At 36.6% G+C, this 17,684-nt stretch overlaps 1 protein-coding gene across 6 annotated transcripts in view; it reads right to left on the bottom strand.

Moving 5' to 3' along the window:
• Nucleotides 1-17,684, bottom strand: part of LOC106462072 (ATP-dependent RNA helicase DDX55-like) — a 162,304-nt gene that overhangs the window by 126,899 nt on the left and 17,721 nt on the right. For all 6 annotated transcript variants that reach the window (XM_013921956.2, XM_022389208.1, XM_013921957.2 and 3 more), the window contains one exon: nucleotides 788-925. In XM_013921956.2, coding sequence (XP_013777410.1) covers nucleotides 788-925 — 138 coding nt within the window. The remainder of the gene's footprint in view (nucleotides 1-787; nucleotides 926-17,684) is intronic.

The following is a 17,684-nucleotide window of genomic DNA, read 5'->3' as shown; positions in this document are numbered from 1 at the left end:
CAGACGTTTCAGGTTGAAAACATTCCTTATCATCATTTCTATTGACATCAGATTCAGAAGAAACTGTATCAAGAGTCTCCGTTAGAGTAGATTCAGGTACCTCAGGTCCATGAGCAACAGGTCTTATAAGCTGATTGAAGGTTCAGATGAGAAATTTCCTTTTTATTTCGACTGTTGTAGCCTTGCATTACATGAGCAAAAATAGTAGTCATCTCCCTAGTTTCTAGGCTCATGCCAGATCATTGGAATTCCAAAGAGCAAAGATTTTTTCTTACCTTTATTCCATTGTCTCAACTCTTCGACACAAAAATTGGTAAAAAAACCCAATGAAACTGCAAAACAAGTTCATACACTCGTACTGTCCATTTTCCAGTTTCATCAGGGTTTCTTACCACTTTTTATCCTGTACAGTAAGTTATTGTATTTTAGTAATTTGGAGACTGGAAACAATCTCATTTTTATAGAATTGTGTATAAAATAATAGTTGTTTTTTAAAAATTGTGAGTTTTTAAGATTGAGCATTACACATGTGCCAAAAAATTGTTTTAAAAATACCATTTATGTCTGTATCTATGTCATTCAGTTGATACAAGTGTTCTACTACTGAATACTAAACATGCACAATTAGCAAATTTGTGGACTAAAACATTCAGATATTATAAATGCATCCTTCTGCTGTCCACAAGTGGTTGCTCAGTCAAACTATATTTTCTGTCCAAAGTCCTATGACGAAATAGTAAAAATCAAAAACATGATGCACAATACAAATGGATAAAGAAACACTAACCTCATGCTTCTTTAAGTTCTTGGATCTCTGTAATAATATTTCTAAAACTGGTATAAGAAATGCCAGAGTTTTCCCACTACCCGTCACAGCTTCCACAGCTACATCCTTTTTAGACAGAAATTGAGGTATACAAGTAGCCTAGAACAAAAATATTAAATTTCTCTTTTAACACAAGTATATATATTATATCTTAAACACAAAATACAATCAACATTTATCTTCATCGAAAAAAACAATCACATGCAACAAGCAAATACCAGGATTGACCTCTTCTAATTAATTTTCGACAATAAAATTAATTTCAATATAAAAAAGAAACTTTTAGGTATCACCAACATCAGTGGTTGGTAATCTCATCTAATTTGTGAGCCACATATGCAGCCTCAAATCCCCTAAATGGTTGGAAGATCCCCTTGACCACTCATAAGCCAAAAATGATACACTTGAATAAAAATTAGCTATATGTGAAACATTATTTCAAAATGCAGGAGTTCTGAGGTTGATCTTTTTAAGGAGCATCAAGTTACAAACCACTGACCTATAGTTATGTAAATATAATTAACAGAGAAACATTCATTTTGTATGGCACAAGTTTCTGGAACACTGTAACAGATTTTAACTTATTTAACGAGATTATTTTCAAAGTTAAGACAATTTTAACACTACCCAAAAAGATTCAGGATATTGAATCAAACACATTACTTTCTTGACAAACCAATAAGTATATCTTATTGTATTCATGTGTGAGAAAAAAACAAGATAAAACTTGATATGTAAACATTTTAAACTTTTCTCAGTTATCAAAGGTAAAATTGTTAATAAATAATTTTAATGGTGATGTTGAGTGACAATTAACAAAACAATGAAGTTGTATTTATTGATGGATGTTAAAATCTTTCTTACCTGACAATGTATTTCAGCAAGTTACTCACCTCTCTGCTATTACTTCCCACTACTGCTGAGAAGATTTTGGACTCACCTCTACATGCATTAATGTGGACTGTGCCAGCTTAAGAAACTTTTACACAAATTTCCACACAACTGAGTTATAATCCCACATTGATAAGATGGTGAAAGGTCTGGTGCAAATAAAGGAATTACAAAGGTAAGCTCCTTTTTGAAATCACAGCTGATAAAAGCAAAACCCATAGAAAGTGTCACCCACTTAGTGGTAGTCTAGTGGGGCATCATTCAGTAGGAGATTACATCTTTCTCATGCAAGGAATTCTCTTTATCCAATAAAGATGAAATAGCAAAGGGTATTGTCAAGAAAACCTTCTGTGTAATGCTCAAGTGTCAAATGGGTGGACAAAATGTAAAATTGCTCAATGAGTCAGTATCTCTCAAACTGTCAGCTCAGCACGAGTGTGCAGTGTGGCTAAAGCAATAAATCAGGCTGTACCATAGTGAAGAAATACTTATGAGAGATACCAATCAAACTATTCAGGCTCAGGGAGAAAATATCCCAGACCTGCAAATTGGAATGCAAAACCCATCTGACTGGCCTAACCACTAGAAATGGCCTGGTTCAGTGTAGTGGGGTGGCCTATACTGCATGAAACCCCAGCCTTATTTCACATCAATAGGTGCACCCACTTGGTCTCATACTAATGGACTACACTTACCCAATGGAGAACTCTATATATTGACATTCCTATTGGCTTGAGGAAGCAAGAGTTTTACCTTACACAACTAGAAGATGAAATATTTTTTCATGGGAGAGAATGTCGAAGTAGTGCTCAGATCAAACAGAAACATCCCATCTCTATAAGCTAAATTGTACAAGAAGTTACAACAAGTAGGGATACCAAGACCTAGCCAAGTGTAAGGGCACGCACACACCTCATGCTGTAATGTCTATATTTTTGGAAAGCACTGAGCAAAAGTAGATGGGCTTAATACTTTCTGTTATCCCCTTATTGGTGCAGGTTTTGGTACAGAAAAGTATTCCCCATGAGGTATAACTAGTCACATGGTGGATTCCATCATCTTCAGTAAATATACACTGATATATAACAATAGCGAAGAAGGAGCCATAAAAAAAACCAAAATAATTATCACCTCACCTTGCTACTCTCCCTGGGAAAACTGGAGAATGCAACTCAAGGAAATGCAGAAGAAACCACTACGTGGTGTAAGTAATGGAACACAAAAGTGTCAAGGTTGTCCATAGCTCTGCTTAGAAAATTTCATCCAAGGGATGTCAGTGGTGAGTGACAAAAGAAGCTGCGAGATGTTGAACCTGATGGAAGGCAATTGGAAAAAGTTGACAAGAAGAATAAACATGCCAGATGATTTTTCAAAACCAATCAGTCAAAGTGGAAGGTAATAGGTCAAGAGAAAAAGAATCCTATAGCAATACAAAACTATGGCAATTGCCACATTTGGGAACAACATAAGCAAAACAATACTGAACTACCAAAACGGGACACTGAAGTTGATCGGAGATATAATGACCATACAGAGAAACATGGAAGGAAAGTGATTAGTGAAAACATCTAACAATGTAGTGTTAGAAAAAGTGGATTGGGAATGAAATCAACCTATCCCTATAATAACGTTCTGGAAGCATCTAAGGTAAAATGTCAAAAGGCACCTCTCAAAAAGGCTCTCAAAAGATCTGTAAGAACCAATTCAGACTCGGAGCTTCCATGCCAAACCTGTAGCTTCTGGAATTAGAGATATAAAGAATCAAAGCTAGATTTTGAGAAGAGTCAGAAAGGTAGCAATAAAAGGATTCTCAAAACAGGAGCACATCCACTGAAAACACCAGAGGATGAAGAGACCCCTCTATAAGAATGATCTTGGCTAGATTAAATAGTCAATCAGCCACTATGTTTGAAGCTCCCAAAGCATGATAAACAGACAACCAAACATGATGATCATGGGTCAAAAAAGAGAAAGTAAAGCAAGGAAAACAGAAGTGCTTAATGCAAATTTCTTGCTGTCAGTGGATGTAAGCAACAACAGAGTAGATGTTCGTTTGAAGCAGAATTATACCAGACAGATGAAAAAATGTGGGCAAGCTTGTTGAGCAACAAACATCTTGAGGTTATTGATAAAGAGACTGATCCTCCAAAACAGCCTCCCCAAGTGAGACAAATTCTGAAGAAAGGAAGTCGCAACAATGGATGTTACATTGGATGGGGCAAGTAGAGGCCAAGCATCCCTGGAACAGTAAGTCTAAGAAATGCAACCTATGAGCAAAGGCCTACCAGACCCAAAGGAAAACACATGGGGTTGTGGAAAACCTAATGGGAAGGGCTGTGAATAGCATATTCGACTGTTGTGGATGAACTAAAGGAAACAAAAGTGAGCAAACACATGGGGATGTGAATAAAGCATTTGAGACATCAATATGATGATGCAGACTCCATGGAAAATACCCAACTCAGAGTGGAAAAAATATCCATCTTTAACTGAGGAACAACCAAAGTCGGTTCAAGTGGGACAGATCTATAACACGTCAACATTCACTCTTCTTCGTGGTAATGACAAAAGTACAGGAGTAAAACCCTAGAGTGGGATCAAGGAATTGGATTATGGTATTCTAAAAAAAAAAAACCCAAACAAAGCAGTGCCAAGGAATAGAATGAACCTTTGTTCAAATGATGGTACTCATGGTGATTACTGAGCATGGATCATAGACTGGCACAGTGCATGTAAATAGGTGGAGAGGGGGGGGAGCTTCATTCAAGTCATGGCTTGCACAAAAACCTTCTCAGCAACTCTAGCAGAATTAAGAACCTCAGGGGCCTGAAACACTAAATAATATGGGGCCCCCTCATCCTCATGCATATTATTTTTGTTGTACAAGACAAACATTGCTTGACAGTTAAATATAGACCTTGGTTTACAGATGTGTGTATATATATTTATAATTAATTTCTTTTGTGTGTGTGTGTGTGCAAATTTTTAATTGTCAATCCTATTTTAACAACATAAATCTTCCTCTAAGAAAATTTATTCATAACTATAAAACCATTTCAAATAACATTCCCAATTTAAAAACATTTTTAAAACTTGTTTTCATTCTATAATTCATCTTTTTTCAACAACACTCTTTACATACGGTATCCTAGCATAAACTTTTATGGGGCCCATGACCAGTAGCCTCATCTGTCCTCCCATTAAACTGTCACTGCTTGGCAATGATATGAGGTAATAGTTCTGTATTGTGCAGAGATGAATAATGTTTTTGAATTATCATATCCCTAGTACATGCACATTCCTTCATTCCAAAGGTTCTTTCACTTCGTTGGAAAAATATATCTTTTTATCAGCAACAACTTAAACAAGTTTTCACTTTATGCCTAGTCTAAAGCTAGAACTCACTGTACAACTGCCTGCTACTGACAAAGCTCAATACATGTCTAATTTGTTATAACAGGCCTGCTGAACATATGTACATAAATATGTATTCATTTATGTAATATAAACAATTTTCATCAACATTATTATTAACATAAAAAGACAACATTCTGATAAATAAGAGAAGAAGGCCTTATTTTGCTTTACCTTATTTGTATGTTGCTTATATTTTCATTCTTTACAAAAGGCTTTTATTAACTAAATCTTATACAGATGTTACAATTTTGTTTAATAGTGTTCAGCACTCTTAATATAAAAATTGTAGCAGCACCAATGAATAATTGAATGTCCTTTTGAAATAAACTGTGGGAAAAAAATATCTGAAGAATACTAAAGTAAATCAAAAAAATGCATGATCTTTATTTGTTTCGAACAAAATAATGCATTACCAGCTAGTTGTATAATCAGATAAATTTCTGCAACACTCATGCTTAGCATAAGTTACACATCAGCACACAATTTGTAATGGTTGTGAATGACGATTTTTTTGTCATTTTTATTTTTAACTTGCTATATTGGTATCATTTTAGCTGTTAAATTTACCTTGCATTTGTAAAATTGTAGTTTATTTTTTATGTTTTTGATTTTTATGTCATTGCACAGAGAGAGACAGACACATACTGTTTTTCTGTCATTTCTTTTTTCTTTCTTCCAAACACTTTTCAATTGACTACCATTTCTTCAATTCAGAGCATACTAACTTGAAACTTGGTATGGTTAACCTGGGTCAAATATGCCCAGACATTTTATTTTCATTTTTCTAGTTTAGGCCTTTAAGGATTTTATGGGATTAAAGGTAAAAAACCCCAAAATTTTTATTTTTGCCTCCTCTGCAGTCATATTTACAGCAATCAAGATGTAAATTGACACAAATATAAATTTTCATGTGGCCAACACCTTGACATGCAAAAAGTTGGATTTGCCCATTTTGAGTTTTTTAGAATAGTCAGAGCTCATAAAAAAACATTTTAGTAATTATATAGAGGGGGTTAAGATCCCACAAAATGCATAATGTTTTTTACAATTACTCTGGCCAATTTACATGGAATTTGGTACAAAAATACTTTTTAAAGATCCAAATATAGACAAATTTGAAATTGTCTTTTGCTCAATTTTTCAGTAAGGAAAGCAAAATTTGGAGTTTTCATGAACTATTCATGTTTATGTCAACAGATACCTTGTTGTAAGTCCCAAGTAATGATACAGACAGTTTTCAATTTTTCTGTGCTTTTAACAGTTTTTCTAGTGTCAAAATTGACTATGTTGGGATTTCTTGGTGGAGACATGCTACATTCATCTGCGAATGTTGGTCTCTTTAATTTGGTGTTAGGGTTGCATCCCAATATGCCAGAGTTCCATATTTGTTTTTATAATAGTTAAGGTTTTTTTTTTTTTGCTTTCTTTATTTCATATTATTTGTATTGTTTTTAAGTTCTAAACTTGCCTGTGATTTTTGTCTCATTCTTTTCAATTTCTTTGTTGTGAGGGTTACATCCTGATACAAAGTTCTTTCTCCACCCTTGTGGATACACATTCTGGGATAGATTGCTTTCATTACAATATCTTTCAATGAAACTAATAAGGCTGTCCCAACTTCTAAATGAACTATAAACAAGGTTTCTGAGTGGCCAAAATTTTATTCAGCATTATGAAAGTATTTTAGTATAGTTGAAATATAGCTGCAGAAGTATAAATACATAAATAACTATGATCTTGATGGTGTCATTGCTTCATTTCATTCCATAACAAAAACAAATAATTCAATATTAAACAAAGACAAAAAATACAGGATGAAAGAGTTCTTTCTAAAAACTGGTTAGATCTTTTCCAGTGGAAAAATATGAAGGAACTCTGAACAAAATCTCGATGAGATTTGACTGAGACAGTGTAAACCACAATACAGAAACCAATAGTGTCATCTCTCTCCAAGACATGAGTTACTTCATTCTTACTTGATCATTCCTTAATCAAAAATAGCAAGGTTACTACCTCCTGGCACCACAGAACTCACCAATAATTGCCAAAATCAACATATTAAGAGCAAATATAATAGCAATATGTTGATTACATGACTAGTTGGAATAGTCTATAACAATAATAATTGGAAATGCTACTTTAAATTAGTTGATAATTTGTCTGAAAAACAAAATAATCAGAATTTTGATTAACTGATTGTTGGAATACACAGAAACACTAATTGCAATTAATTGATCAAATTGTAATTTCAATTACTCGATAAATTTACATGACACTGATCGATGCAATCACTGCCCAAATGTAATTGATTATGTTGATTAACTGATTAAATTGCTCAGCTCTAGACAAAATCATGAAATTTAATGTATTGTGCAGTGCAATAAAAAATACAAATATTAAGGATACAAGAATACCAACAATAATTGTTTGTTTCAGAATTTTTGTGCAACGATACTTAAAATGCTATCTACAGATAGCTGTCCCTAGTTGTGCAATGACAGTAAACAGCCCCCATTTGCAGCTCTTAAGACTACTCTTATTCAAATGAATAAAAGAATTTAACCATTACTATGGTTATACATGTAAGTACACTATATCTCTAAGTTCCAACTTGCAATCACCATCATCAAATCAATATAATATTTTCACTCATTTTATTGATCAACTTAGCTGTTATATAGTATGTTAATAAAAACTAGATAAATATACAGGTATGTGTTATTTTTCAATTTACTGAAGCTGTTTATTACATATAATTTAAAAGTACTTTATATTGCAACAGCATAATTATTTAGTCTTTTAATATTTTATGTCAGTTGAATGAAACAATTAAAGGAACATCATGTCCTGAAAAAATGAAAGAATTAATTGTCTTTTGTTTTTTACTGTACATCAAAACATAATCATTATTAATTTATATTAACTTATGATTAACGTATGCTATGAACATAAATAAGAATTCAAAATTAATACTTACTACTGAGCAAGACTAGGTAAATATAATGTTCAAACAATGTTTCTTATAATAATCAAAATGCGCTGTTTCATCATTCAAGTGCCCTTGCTGTTACCAATAATTTCTACTACTTCAGATTTTCCAGGAAAAAAGGTTGGCATTTTCCTTACTTGAAAATGTATTTCCAACAGATACTCACCTCTCACACAGTAAGCTAACTTCCCTGCACATCTGCTTTAGAGACTTACATGCCACAAGCCTTGAGGTAACTCCCACCTAATCTTGTGATCCAACATGAATTTTGGTACTGCATGATGATGTAATCATGTACAAAGCCCTCTAACCAATGGGAGGGTAACACATCACCATGTGCACTAACTCCCTCTATGCATTTTCACTTATGAACCTTCATTATTTAAGGAGACAAATAAGAAAATGTGCACAGAAGTGGGGAGCATGGGCAGGAATGTGTGTGAGGAGGTATCTATAGGAAATACATTTTCAGGTAAGGAAAGTGTTATCTTCCAAGATGATCCCACACCTCTTCATACAGTAAGCTAGAATCTCATGTTGAAATAGTGGAGGGGTTGGTGCAAAGAATAACCTAAATGAGCTCCCTTCAGAAAATGCCCAAAGGAAACCCATGACGTGTGACACCCAGTGGCAAGGGCTCCATAGGAACACACACACCTGTGGGAGACCATATCTCATCTCTTCTAGGTTATTCTCCTTGCCTGGAAAGAAAGAAAGAGGCAGATGATCCTCTTGTGTCACAGGGATAGGCAAGTTAAAAACCTGACCATCTGAGTACTTGTGTACAAGAGGCCAGAGAGCCATTACGTGTAGCATGGTTGGGGTGCATTCAGACCATACTCTACTTTCAGATTTTCTTGAGCTGACAACAGCTGCAGGAGAAGGGCACAGTATTCATGCTATAGAGAGTATTCTGGTGTGTCACAACTCGACTGAATTGAACATACAAGACTCCAAATGGAGGGTATGTGGTAATGGTGCACGAGTAACAGGTGTTACAGTTATATGAAGGAAGACCTGCATTACACTGACAGTATCAATACCTCCTCACTTCCCACTGTATTGGCACCCCTTGTTATAGCTCCAATGGTTAAATCTCATTCAGTGAGGATTCACCATGGTCCACCACCCCAGTGGTTAGAAACTGATAAGAGACAAAGGTCTCCCATGCCCCACTCAATGAGAAAAAGGGAGAAGAATTCATGGTCTTTCAGAACATTCCATCTCACAGTGGGCGTAATTGGAACCAGGGGGGATGGTAGAGCACTTTTCGTTATCTTGGCTCGATGTGGATTTTGAAAAATAAGTATATCTGGAATGCACCACCAGCCACCTGGCAGGATCCTATGAATGCAACAGGAGCTCTGAAACAGAAACTGTCTGTATTCATCTCAAAAATAGTGAATGACACAAGAATGTCAACCTGCAGAATCCAAAACCAATCAGGAAATAAAACAGCGAGAAGGTGTAGAAGAGACATATATGTGGAGAAAATCCATATACCTGCCTGGATAATTTATCCTAGGGCTGGGAAAAAAAGATATATAGAGGAGGAGTGAGGCAACAAATCAAATGAGAAGAAATGTGAGTCTGCGAGCATTCTCAACATGGTATGGACATGCCAACCGAAGGAGGTAACAGAACAACCAGAAAAGGAAGAAGAAAAGGGGTCCATGGAAAAAAAACATATCTAGATAGGCACACATAACAGCCCAGCAGGTTATGGGAATCAATCCAGGTTCAAATGGTCCAATAGGCAAGACATAAAAGGAAGGGAGATAGGAAAGTACAGGAAATCTCCTGAGCAGTTAAAGACTGAGAAAGGAAAGATAAGACAAGGTAAAGGATACAGAAATGTGGTTGAAGAGGGTACAAAAATCAACCATATGATAGAAATCTAAACAGTGGTAATAGTAGGTAAGAAGGAGGAATCAATTCAAGATAAAGAGACAGTACAATAGGCAGAAAGTCAAAGGCTTGAATGGGGTAAGCACTAGGATATGTAAATCCAATTAAGGTCACAATCAGTCATGGGAGCAACATGAAAAGGACAAAAGAGAAAGAAAAAGCATAACACATAATAGTGGAATAAATAAACACAGAGAAGGACTCCTGATAATTAGTAGAAGTACAGGCTGACTAACCAATGACAAACAACCAAGGGAAAAAAAATGATCATCACAGTATGACTGCCAGGAGAAAAAGAGTGGCAAAAATTCTGATGACAAAAAACTCTCCACAGTTGCTGACGGAAAAGGGCAGCAGAAGGACAAGAATAGGAATGACACAAAAGCAGAAAATCCAGCCCAATGGGTGACAGGTCTGGCAACTTCCATTTGCAAGAGGAGGGAAGATAACTCTTGATGAAGGTATGCATGAGTGTGAAGAAAGAAAGACAGGGGAAATTGAGGAAAGGAAGGGGGAGTCCAAACAGGCTGCACAAGGCAAAAGAAGCACCAACAATAGAACTTGTTGGTAAAGTTTATGAAGATGAAGGCCTGAGGGAGTAGACAAATAGAGGAATGGGCATATAGGTAAAGACCAGGCTGAGAAAATAGACAGAGCCAAAGAATGAGAAATAGTGGACTGCAAGAGATGAAAGCTCAGAGTTGTGAAGGGTGGTAAATGTATTCAAGAAGAGCGTGGCCAACAAAGAGCAAACCCTACAAGAGATCTGGAGTGTAGAAACCACTCCATCTCTAGTATGCAAACTGGCAAAGTGATCTGCCATCAAAATATAGGCTCGTGGTACATGATAAGCAAGAAGACCAACCTGACATAATTGGTTGGTTTGGGGGTTTCTTGTTGTAAAGCAACATAGATTTCTGCACCAATTTACTGGTAAAGAAATAGAACAAAAAGTAAAACTCTCTAAAAAGTAAAAATGAAAACAAGTTAAAAATTAATAAAATAGCCCAAAAATTAGGTAAAAAACTAACTAGAAGTAAAAGACCAATGGCCCTCAAAAAAGCTAAAAACAGAATCACCTCATTTCGAACCATCTGTAAAAATGGGAAGAGAAGAATGGTTCAAAAGATGTTCAGCAAAGAGAAGATGATACTTCCAATTGGGAATATCAGCCTTCAGATGATTCAAAGAAAGGTTACAGATGGGGATAGTAATGAATCATGGTGGGATGGGCTGATCATCGAACTTAGCAAGGTCATCCAATGATAGATCCAATTCAGCCAGCAGGCCATCTATTCACAGAGAAAGGAAAACACAACCCCAAATGGGATGCTGAGGTAAGGACTGAAACTTGGTTGCATATTGTAAAGAAAGTTGCAAACAGCAGAGGTGAAGAGGAGGTTCATGGGACTCTGTACTGAAGCGTGGAAAGCCCTGAAGCCACAGATGATGTACAGGGTCCATCATCTTCAAGGCAGAGGGCCTGGCTGAATCATAGACTAGAAATCAATAGACCAGCTTGGAACATACAAAGGCACATTAATCCTTAAGATATAACATTGATCTGTTCCCCATGAGGTGGAAGAGAAAAAACAAAGGATGATCAGCACCCTTGTACACTTGACCCAAAGCTGCTTAATATGAGAAATGAAAGTAAGCTTATGGTCAAAGATAAGTCCTAAGAACTTTGCCTCAGGAACCAAGGGAAGAACAACAACACCAAGATGGAGCTCGGGATCAGGATGCAAACCCTGCTGGTGGCAAAAATCAATGCAAACGGTTTTAGAGGAAGTGATCCACTTCACAAAGCAAGTGAGGGCAGTTTGAAGCTGCCCCTCAATAAACCTCATGTTTGACGACCAACAAGAAATGTGGAAGACGTCGACATAGAAACCATTTCCAACAGTAGGAGGAAGTTGTGTAGTGATAGCATTGATTTGAATTCTGAAAAGGATGACATTCAAGACACAGTCCAGAGGGACTTTAAGTTCCTGTGTAAAAGAACAACAAATGGTTGAACCCTCATGAACTTGGAATCACCTGTCAAGTAAAAAATTATGAATAAAAATACGTAACTGGCCACGCAACCCATAAGAGTGGAGGTCCTGCAAAATGCCAAACCTCCATGTAGTGTCATAAGCCTTCTCAAGATCAAAGAAGACAGAAGCAAGATGCTTCCCTGATCTAGGTTTTGGGATGAATCAAATGGTCCACAGTGAAACTCTGTCGACAAAAAACATATTAGGTGGGCAAGAGGAGGTTGTCTGTTTCAGGTAACCTAATAAGACATGCATTAACCATCCTCTCCAAGACTTTAAAGAGACAATTAGTCAAAGCAATTGAACCATAATTAGAAAGAATCTTGAGATCCTTCCTGGGCTTTGAGAAAGGAAAAACAATAGCTCTATGTTAAAAACAACCAGAAGAAGAGCAAGAGAGGCAGGAGAGAGATGGCGTAACATCTCATAGTGAATGTCAACAGGCCTGACCGATGAACTGCCAAACCGATGAAGAGCAAGCTTAAGTTCCACCAATGTAAAATGGTGACTATAGTCATAGAGATGATCAGCTTGAAAGGAAAGAGGTGATCACTCTGCCCAAGAAGGTAAGGAAAAGAACAGAAGTGCTGGAAAGATCAGAAAAGTACTCCCCAAGAGTATCGGTGATGCTCTGTACATTAGCAACTTCCTGGCAATTGGAAAGGTGATGGGAAGCCTACCTCTCATTGACCTTCTGAATATTGTCCTTGATGACTTTGGAACTAGTGGTAGAAGATATGTTGGTGGTGAGCTTAATCCAAGAATCCTTCTAGCTTTGACATCTGACCTTCCAAGCATGGGCAGGGGCTGACAGGAAAGCAATATAGTTGGAAAGAGTGGGATACCTGGGAAAGGTATCCCAGGCCTGGTTCTGAGCCTTCTGACAGGTGGGAGACCACCATGGACAAAGATACCTTGGGAAATTTATTGAGGTTATGGGATAGAACAAACAACTGGGTGAATTATACAATCAGTTACTGACTCCAAGCAGTTGTTAATATATGGAAGACTAACGACAGCACGATCTAGTTCTGAGAAAGTGGTGAAGGAAAGCCAGTCAGCCTTCACCAACTTCCACCACGGCACTCGAGTCAGGTTACATTGACCTTGGCTAATCTCCCTCAAAACAACGGGAAAATAATCATTGCCCCATGGGTCACTGTCAACCTTCCAAGAAAAGTGAAGAAGTGCAGATAGACAGATCAATGACAGTAAAAGACTGACTAGGCGCATGAAAATAGGTAAAGGAACCAGTATGTAAGAGAGAAAGTTCATGATCCAAGAGCATACGCTCTACAGAACAACCCCTCCCATCAATATCAGCACCACTGCAGAGGGGATTGTGTCCATTAAAGAGTCTCCCAAGATGAAAAAGGGAGACGGCAACTGTTCTACAAGAGCATCAAAGTTTGTTTGATCGATAGTCTCTCCTGGAGACAGATAAAGAGACTATTTTTATATGTGGAGAAGAACTGGGCAAAGAACCCTTCTGTTTGTGACCACAACATTTTTCGTTTGAAGAAAGAGGTTTATTGACCTCCATGGAACCTGTCCTTGGGCAATTGGGCAGATCTGTTGGAAAAATGAGACCCCAGTGACTGAGGCTGAGACCAAATAATGGTTCTGTGTCTTGGGGCAGGAGATGGACCCAAGTAGTTACTGGAAGCAGTGGTGGTGACAGAGACAGGGATGGAAGTAGACTCGTCAACTCTTAAACTTACAAAGGGCAAAATACTCTTTACATGATGAGAGAAGGACTCTATTGGAGGCATGGAAAGATCTGTCTGCACTCCTACTGTACCAGTGGAACATTGTGCAGCAGCACATGTCTGAGATGAAGTAGGGGACAGCTATTTCTGGGACCCTAGGTTAGAAATGTTGTTTACAGTATGTAAACATTGTACCTCTTCTTCCTCCACCCACTTAGGGAAAGATTGACAGTAAAAGGGGTGGGAACCACCATAACTGATGCATTGAGGGTCCATTGACACTCATGGGCTTCATGGTCTTTGCCACCACAACTAGCACACGTAAAAGAACCATGACAAGATGCCTTTGTATGTCTGAACTGCTGACATTGGAAACACCTGAGAGGGTTAGGAATATAATGCCATTCCTTACAGTTCAGATAACCTGCCATGACAGTGGCAGGCAGATGTTGCAATGTAAATGTCAATACAAGAACATTAGTAGGCAGCATAATTCCTTCTTTATGAGTGGAGATACATCATACAGCAGAAACTCCTTGACTGTAGAAACCAGCAAGGATATCCAACTCTGGGATGTTTTGTAAATCCCTCTCAACAATAAATCCTTGTGAGGAATTCAAAGTATGGTGGGGAGTAACCTCAATAGGTATATCCTTAATGACCTTCAAATTCAGGAGGAGTTCACTGTGTTTTGGTGTATATGTTTCTACCAAAATGTCCCCAGAATGTAGCTTCTTCACTGACTTTTCTAGAGTCAGCAAGCCCATCAAATCCCTTCTGAATCAAAAAAGGGAGACATTTGCCCTAAAGGTTTGTCTGATAAAGAATTTATGATGAAAAAAAAAGCTACAGGCGCAGAATGGGGTGGAGACTGCTGTTCAGTCTTCTAACGTGGTCACTTTCCTATCAACATTTTTTTGGGGGGGTCACTGAGTGCAGGATCCATACATAATAGAGAAACTTCAGTGCCCACTGACCCCACCTACCATGGAGTCCTACAAGGGACTGCTGAAGCAGAGCATTATAGAAATCCAAAAAAAAAGCATAAATGTGGTCAGACGGAGGTGAAAAGTAAATGGAAAGAGAAGAGAAACAGGAAAAGAGAGCAAGATGGAGAAAAGGAAAATGACTGTAAGCAGAAAATGACATCAACTGCAGGAGAAAATACAGGTACCCAAAAAACTGTACATGTGTGATAGTCACTGATAATAAGAGTAACAAACTAGACTACTGGTTGAGAGAAGATGAAAAAAAGAAGAAGGCCTGGAATTTGGAATGGGAATGTGAGAAGGAGAAAGATATAGACAAAGTATAGGAGCAAAGGGCAGGATCAAGAAAGAGGAAAACTAAACCTGAAAAGATACTGAAGACAGAAGTCCCAGTCACCAAGAGGAAAGGAACATCATAGAAGACATCTGGGCAAAGAAAGGGAGCCAGATAAAAAAAAAAAGAAGAGGTACACAATGAGAAGGAAGGGGTATAGGAAAGAGGAAAATAACCCGACCAACAAGTCCCAACAGCAGGGGAACAACATATGGAGGGATAAAACAGAAGTGGAACAGGCTAAACAAACAGAGAACTAATGCATACAGAATTAAAAAGAAACTGAAGAAGTGTCTCAGATAAAAGGAAGAATTACAAAAAGGGAATACAAAAGGATAGAGGAAAAAGACAAAAAATGCAAAAATGGGGAACTAGAAGTGAAAGAGAAAGTAATGGTGCACAAACTCTAAGCTGGCCAGATAGATACCAAAGACAAAGAATTAAGAAAAGGAAAGAAAGCAAGTGTAGAAATCAGGACAAAATGAAGCATAAATATGGGGGGACCAGGCATTTGGGTGTGAGAAAGAGTTATTAGAGAAAGAAACAGCATAAGCCTAATAACAAGCAGTGAGAAAAGACAAGATAAACCACAAGAACAGTAGGAGATAAGGTGAGAAACAAAAATAATAATAAAGAACACAAGATAAGGAACAGAATAAACCTGAGAAGAAAATCCAGAATAAAATTTTAAGGTTAAGATCGTCTCAAGAATAGTAAAGTAGTAACCAAAGCAAATCAGATGAAGGAGGTAGTCTAACAGATCATTGCTGAACGTTAGGAAAAAAATTCAGGCAACAGAAGTAGAAGGCCCATGAAGCATGTGGTGATCCATAACACACAGAAAAATGGCTGAAATGATCCTGACAGTCAACAAGCCACAAATGAAATAAGACCTAAGTATGAATAATTTTAACCATTAAGGACAATATATATAAATCACCGTTCTTTGGGAATTCATGATAAAAAATCAAATATTTTGAAATGAAAGTTATAGAAAACAAAAATCAAAGTTACATTAAAGATGTAAGTCTCATAAAATTTTAACAGAGGCTAAATATTTTAAATATGTCTGGTCAATACATTGCTGAGGAAAAGAATGACAATTCACAAGTGCAAATGCATAGAGGAAGTTATTGCACATGAAGGTGTGTTGCCCTCTTATTGGTAGAGGGCTTTGCCACATGATTGTATCATCATACAGTAGTACAATTCACATTAGATCATGTGAGATTAGTTGGGAGTTTCGTCGAGATTAATCTCTGAATCAAGTCATAAACAAATAAGTACCCTATATGATAAAAAACTATTATACAAATGACTATACTGATTTAACAAGAAAATAATAAGCATTTGATGAATAATTGCAAATATAAGTTTTCATCTCTGCAAATCTCAAATGCTGAATTCAGCTGCATACTTTGAACACACTGATGCAACACAACAATCTTAAAGCTTAATATATACATAATGCAAATTGCACCTAACTTTGTGGATACAAACACACATTACAGCACATTAAAATAAAGGAAAGAGCCATACAACAAAACTTTAAATGATAAAAACAAAAATTATTGTAAGAGTGTAAATAATGATTACATAAGTAAATTCATAAAAATGGTTTGCTTTAGATAAACCAGATTTATGGATTTTCTTGTGTAGGAATCATTTCTGTCCACCATTTTTTGCTATTTTGTGCTTTTTATTGCAAAATATTATATACATATATAAATAGCTTACAAACTATTTATTACCTTAATTGTTTATAGGCGATTCAATCAGCACTATAAAACAATAATGAATTAAATATATCAATACCATTATCAGGCCTGATTGTCAACTTATTGTCATAATGTCTGTGGTAATAGCACCCAAATGTGTTGGGGATATCCCATCTATCAGACAATATCCAAACATCGATGTCAATCTAGTCACCCTTCATGGACAATCATTTTTAAAAAATCATCTATCAAATAAGGGTACAAAGCTGAGTGCTTACACCCACAACATCTCAGCTTCTACTGCCTAAGGGTGGAGGTTGGGAGTTTAATTAGTAGAAATATTAGGGTGGCTTTATTCCAATTAATTTCTACTGTAAAACATTTAAGGGTAACTGCCTTCCCACAACTGGCTACAGACAGTGAAAGGCAGTAGAAGCTGAGACGTTGGTGTAAGCACTCAGCTTCATACACATATTTAATAGATGATTTTTTTTAATGACTTTCCATGGCAGCTGACTAGATTGACGTCAGCATTTGGATATTGTCTGATAGATGGGATATCCTCAATGCATTTGGGTGTTATTACCACAGACATTATCCGTTATGACAATAAGTTGATAACCAGATCCGATATAGGTATTGCGAGATATATATATATATATACATAACTAGAAATTAATAAAAACCCTATAACCCGATCACTTTTGAATGGTGGACCTTTCTTGTTCAGGGACAAACTTCACAAGAAAGCACTCGGGTTACACCTTTTTTTATTAATTTCTATCAAGACTTCTTGAACCTACATGTTTTTCTTACATCATGTATGTGTGTGTGCATATATATATAGTATATATATATATATAT

This window comes from Limulus polyphemus, unplaced genomic scaffold (genome assembly GCF_000517525.1).
Source record: "Limulus polyphemus unplaced genomic scaffold, Limulus_polyphemus-2.1.2 Scaffold1088, whole genome shotgun sequence".
Taxonomy (NCBI): domain Eukaryota; kingdom Metazoa; phylum Arthropoda; class Merostomata; order Xiphosura; family Limulidae; genus Limulus; species Limulus polyphemus.
Note: the sequence above shows the minus strand (reverse complement) of the source record. Positions and strands in the feature narration are given on the sequence as shown.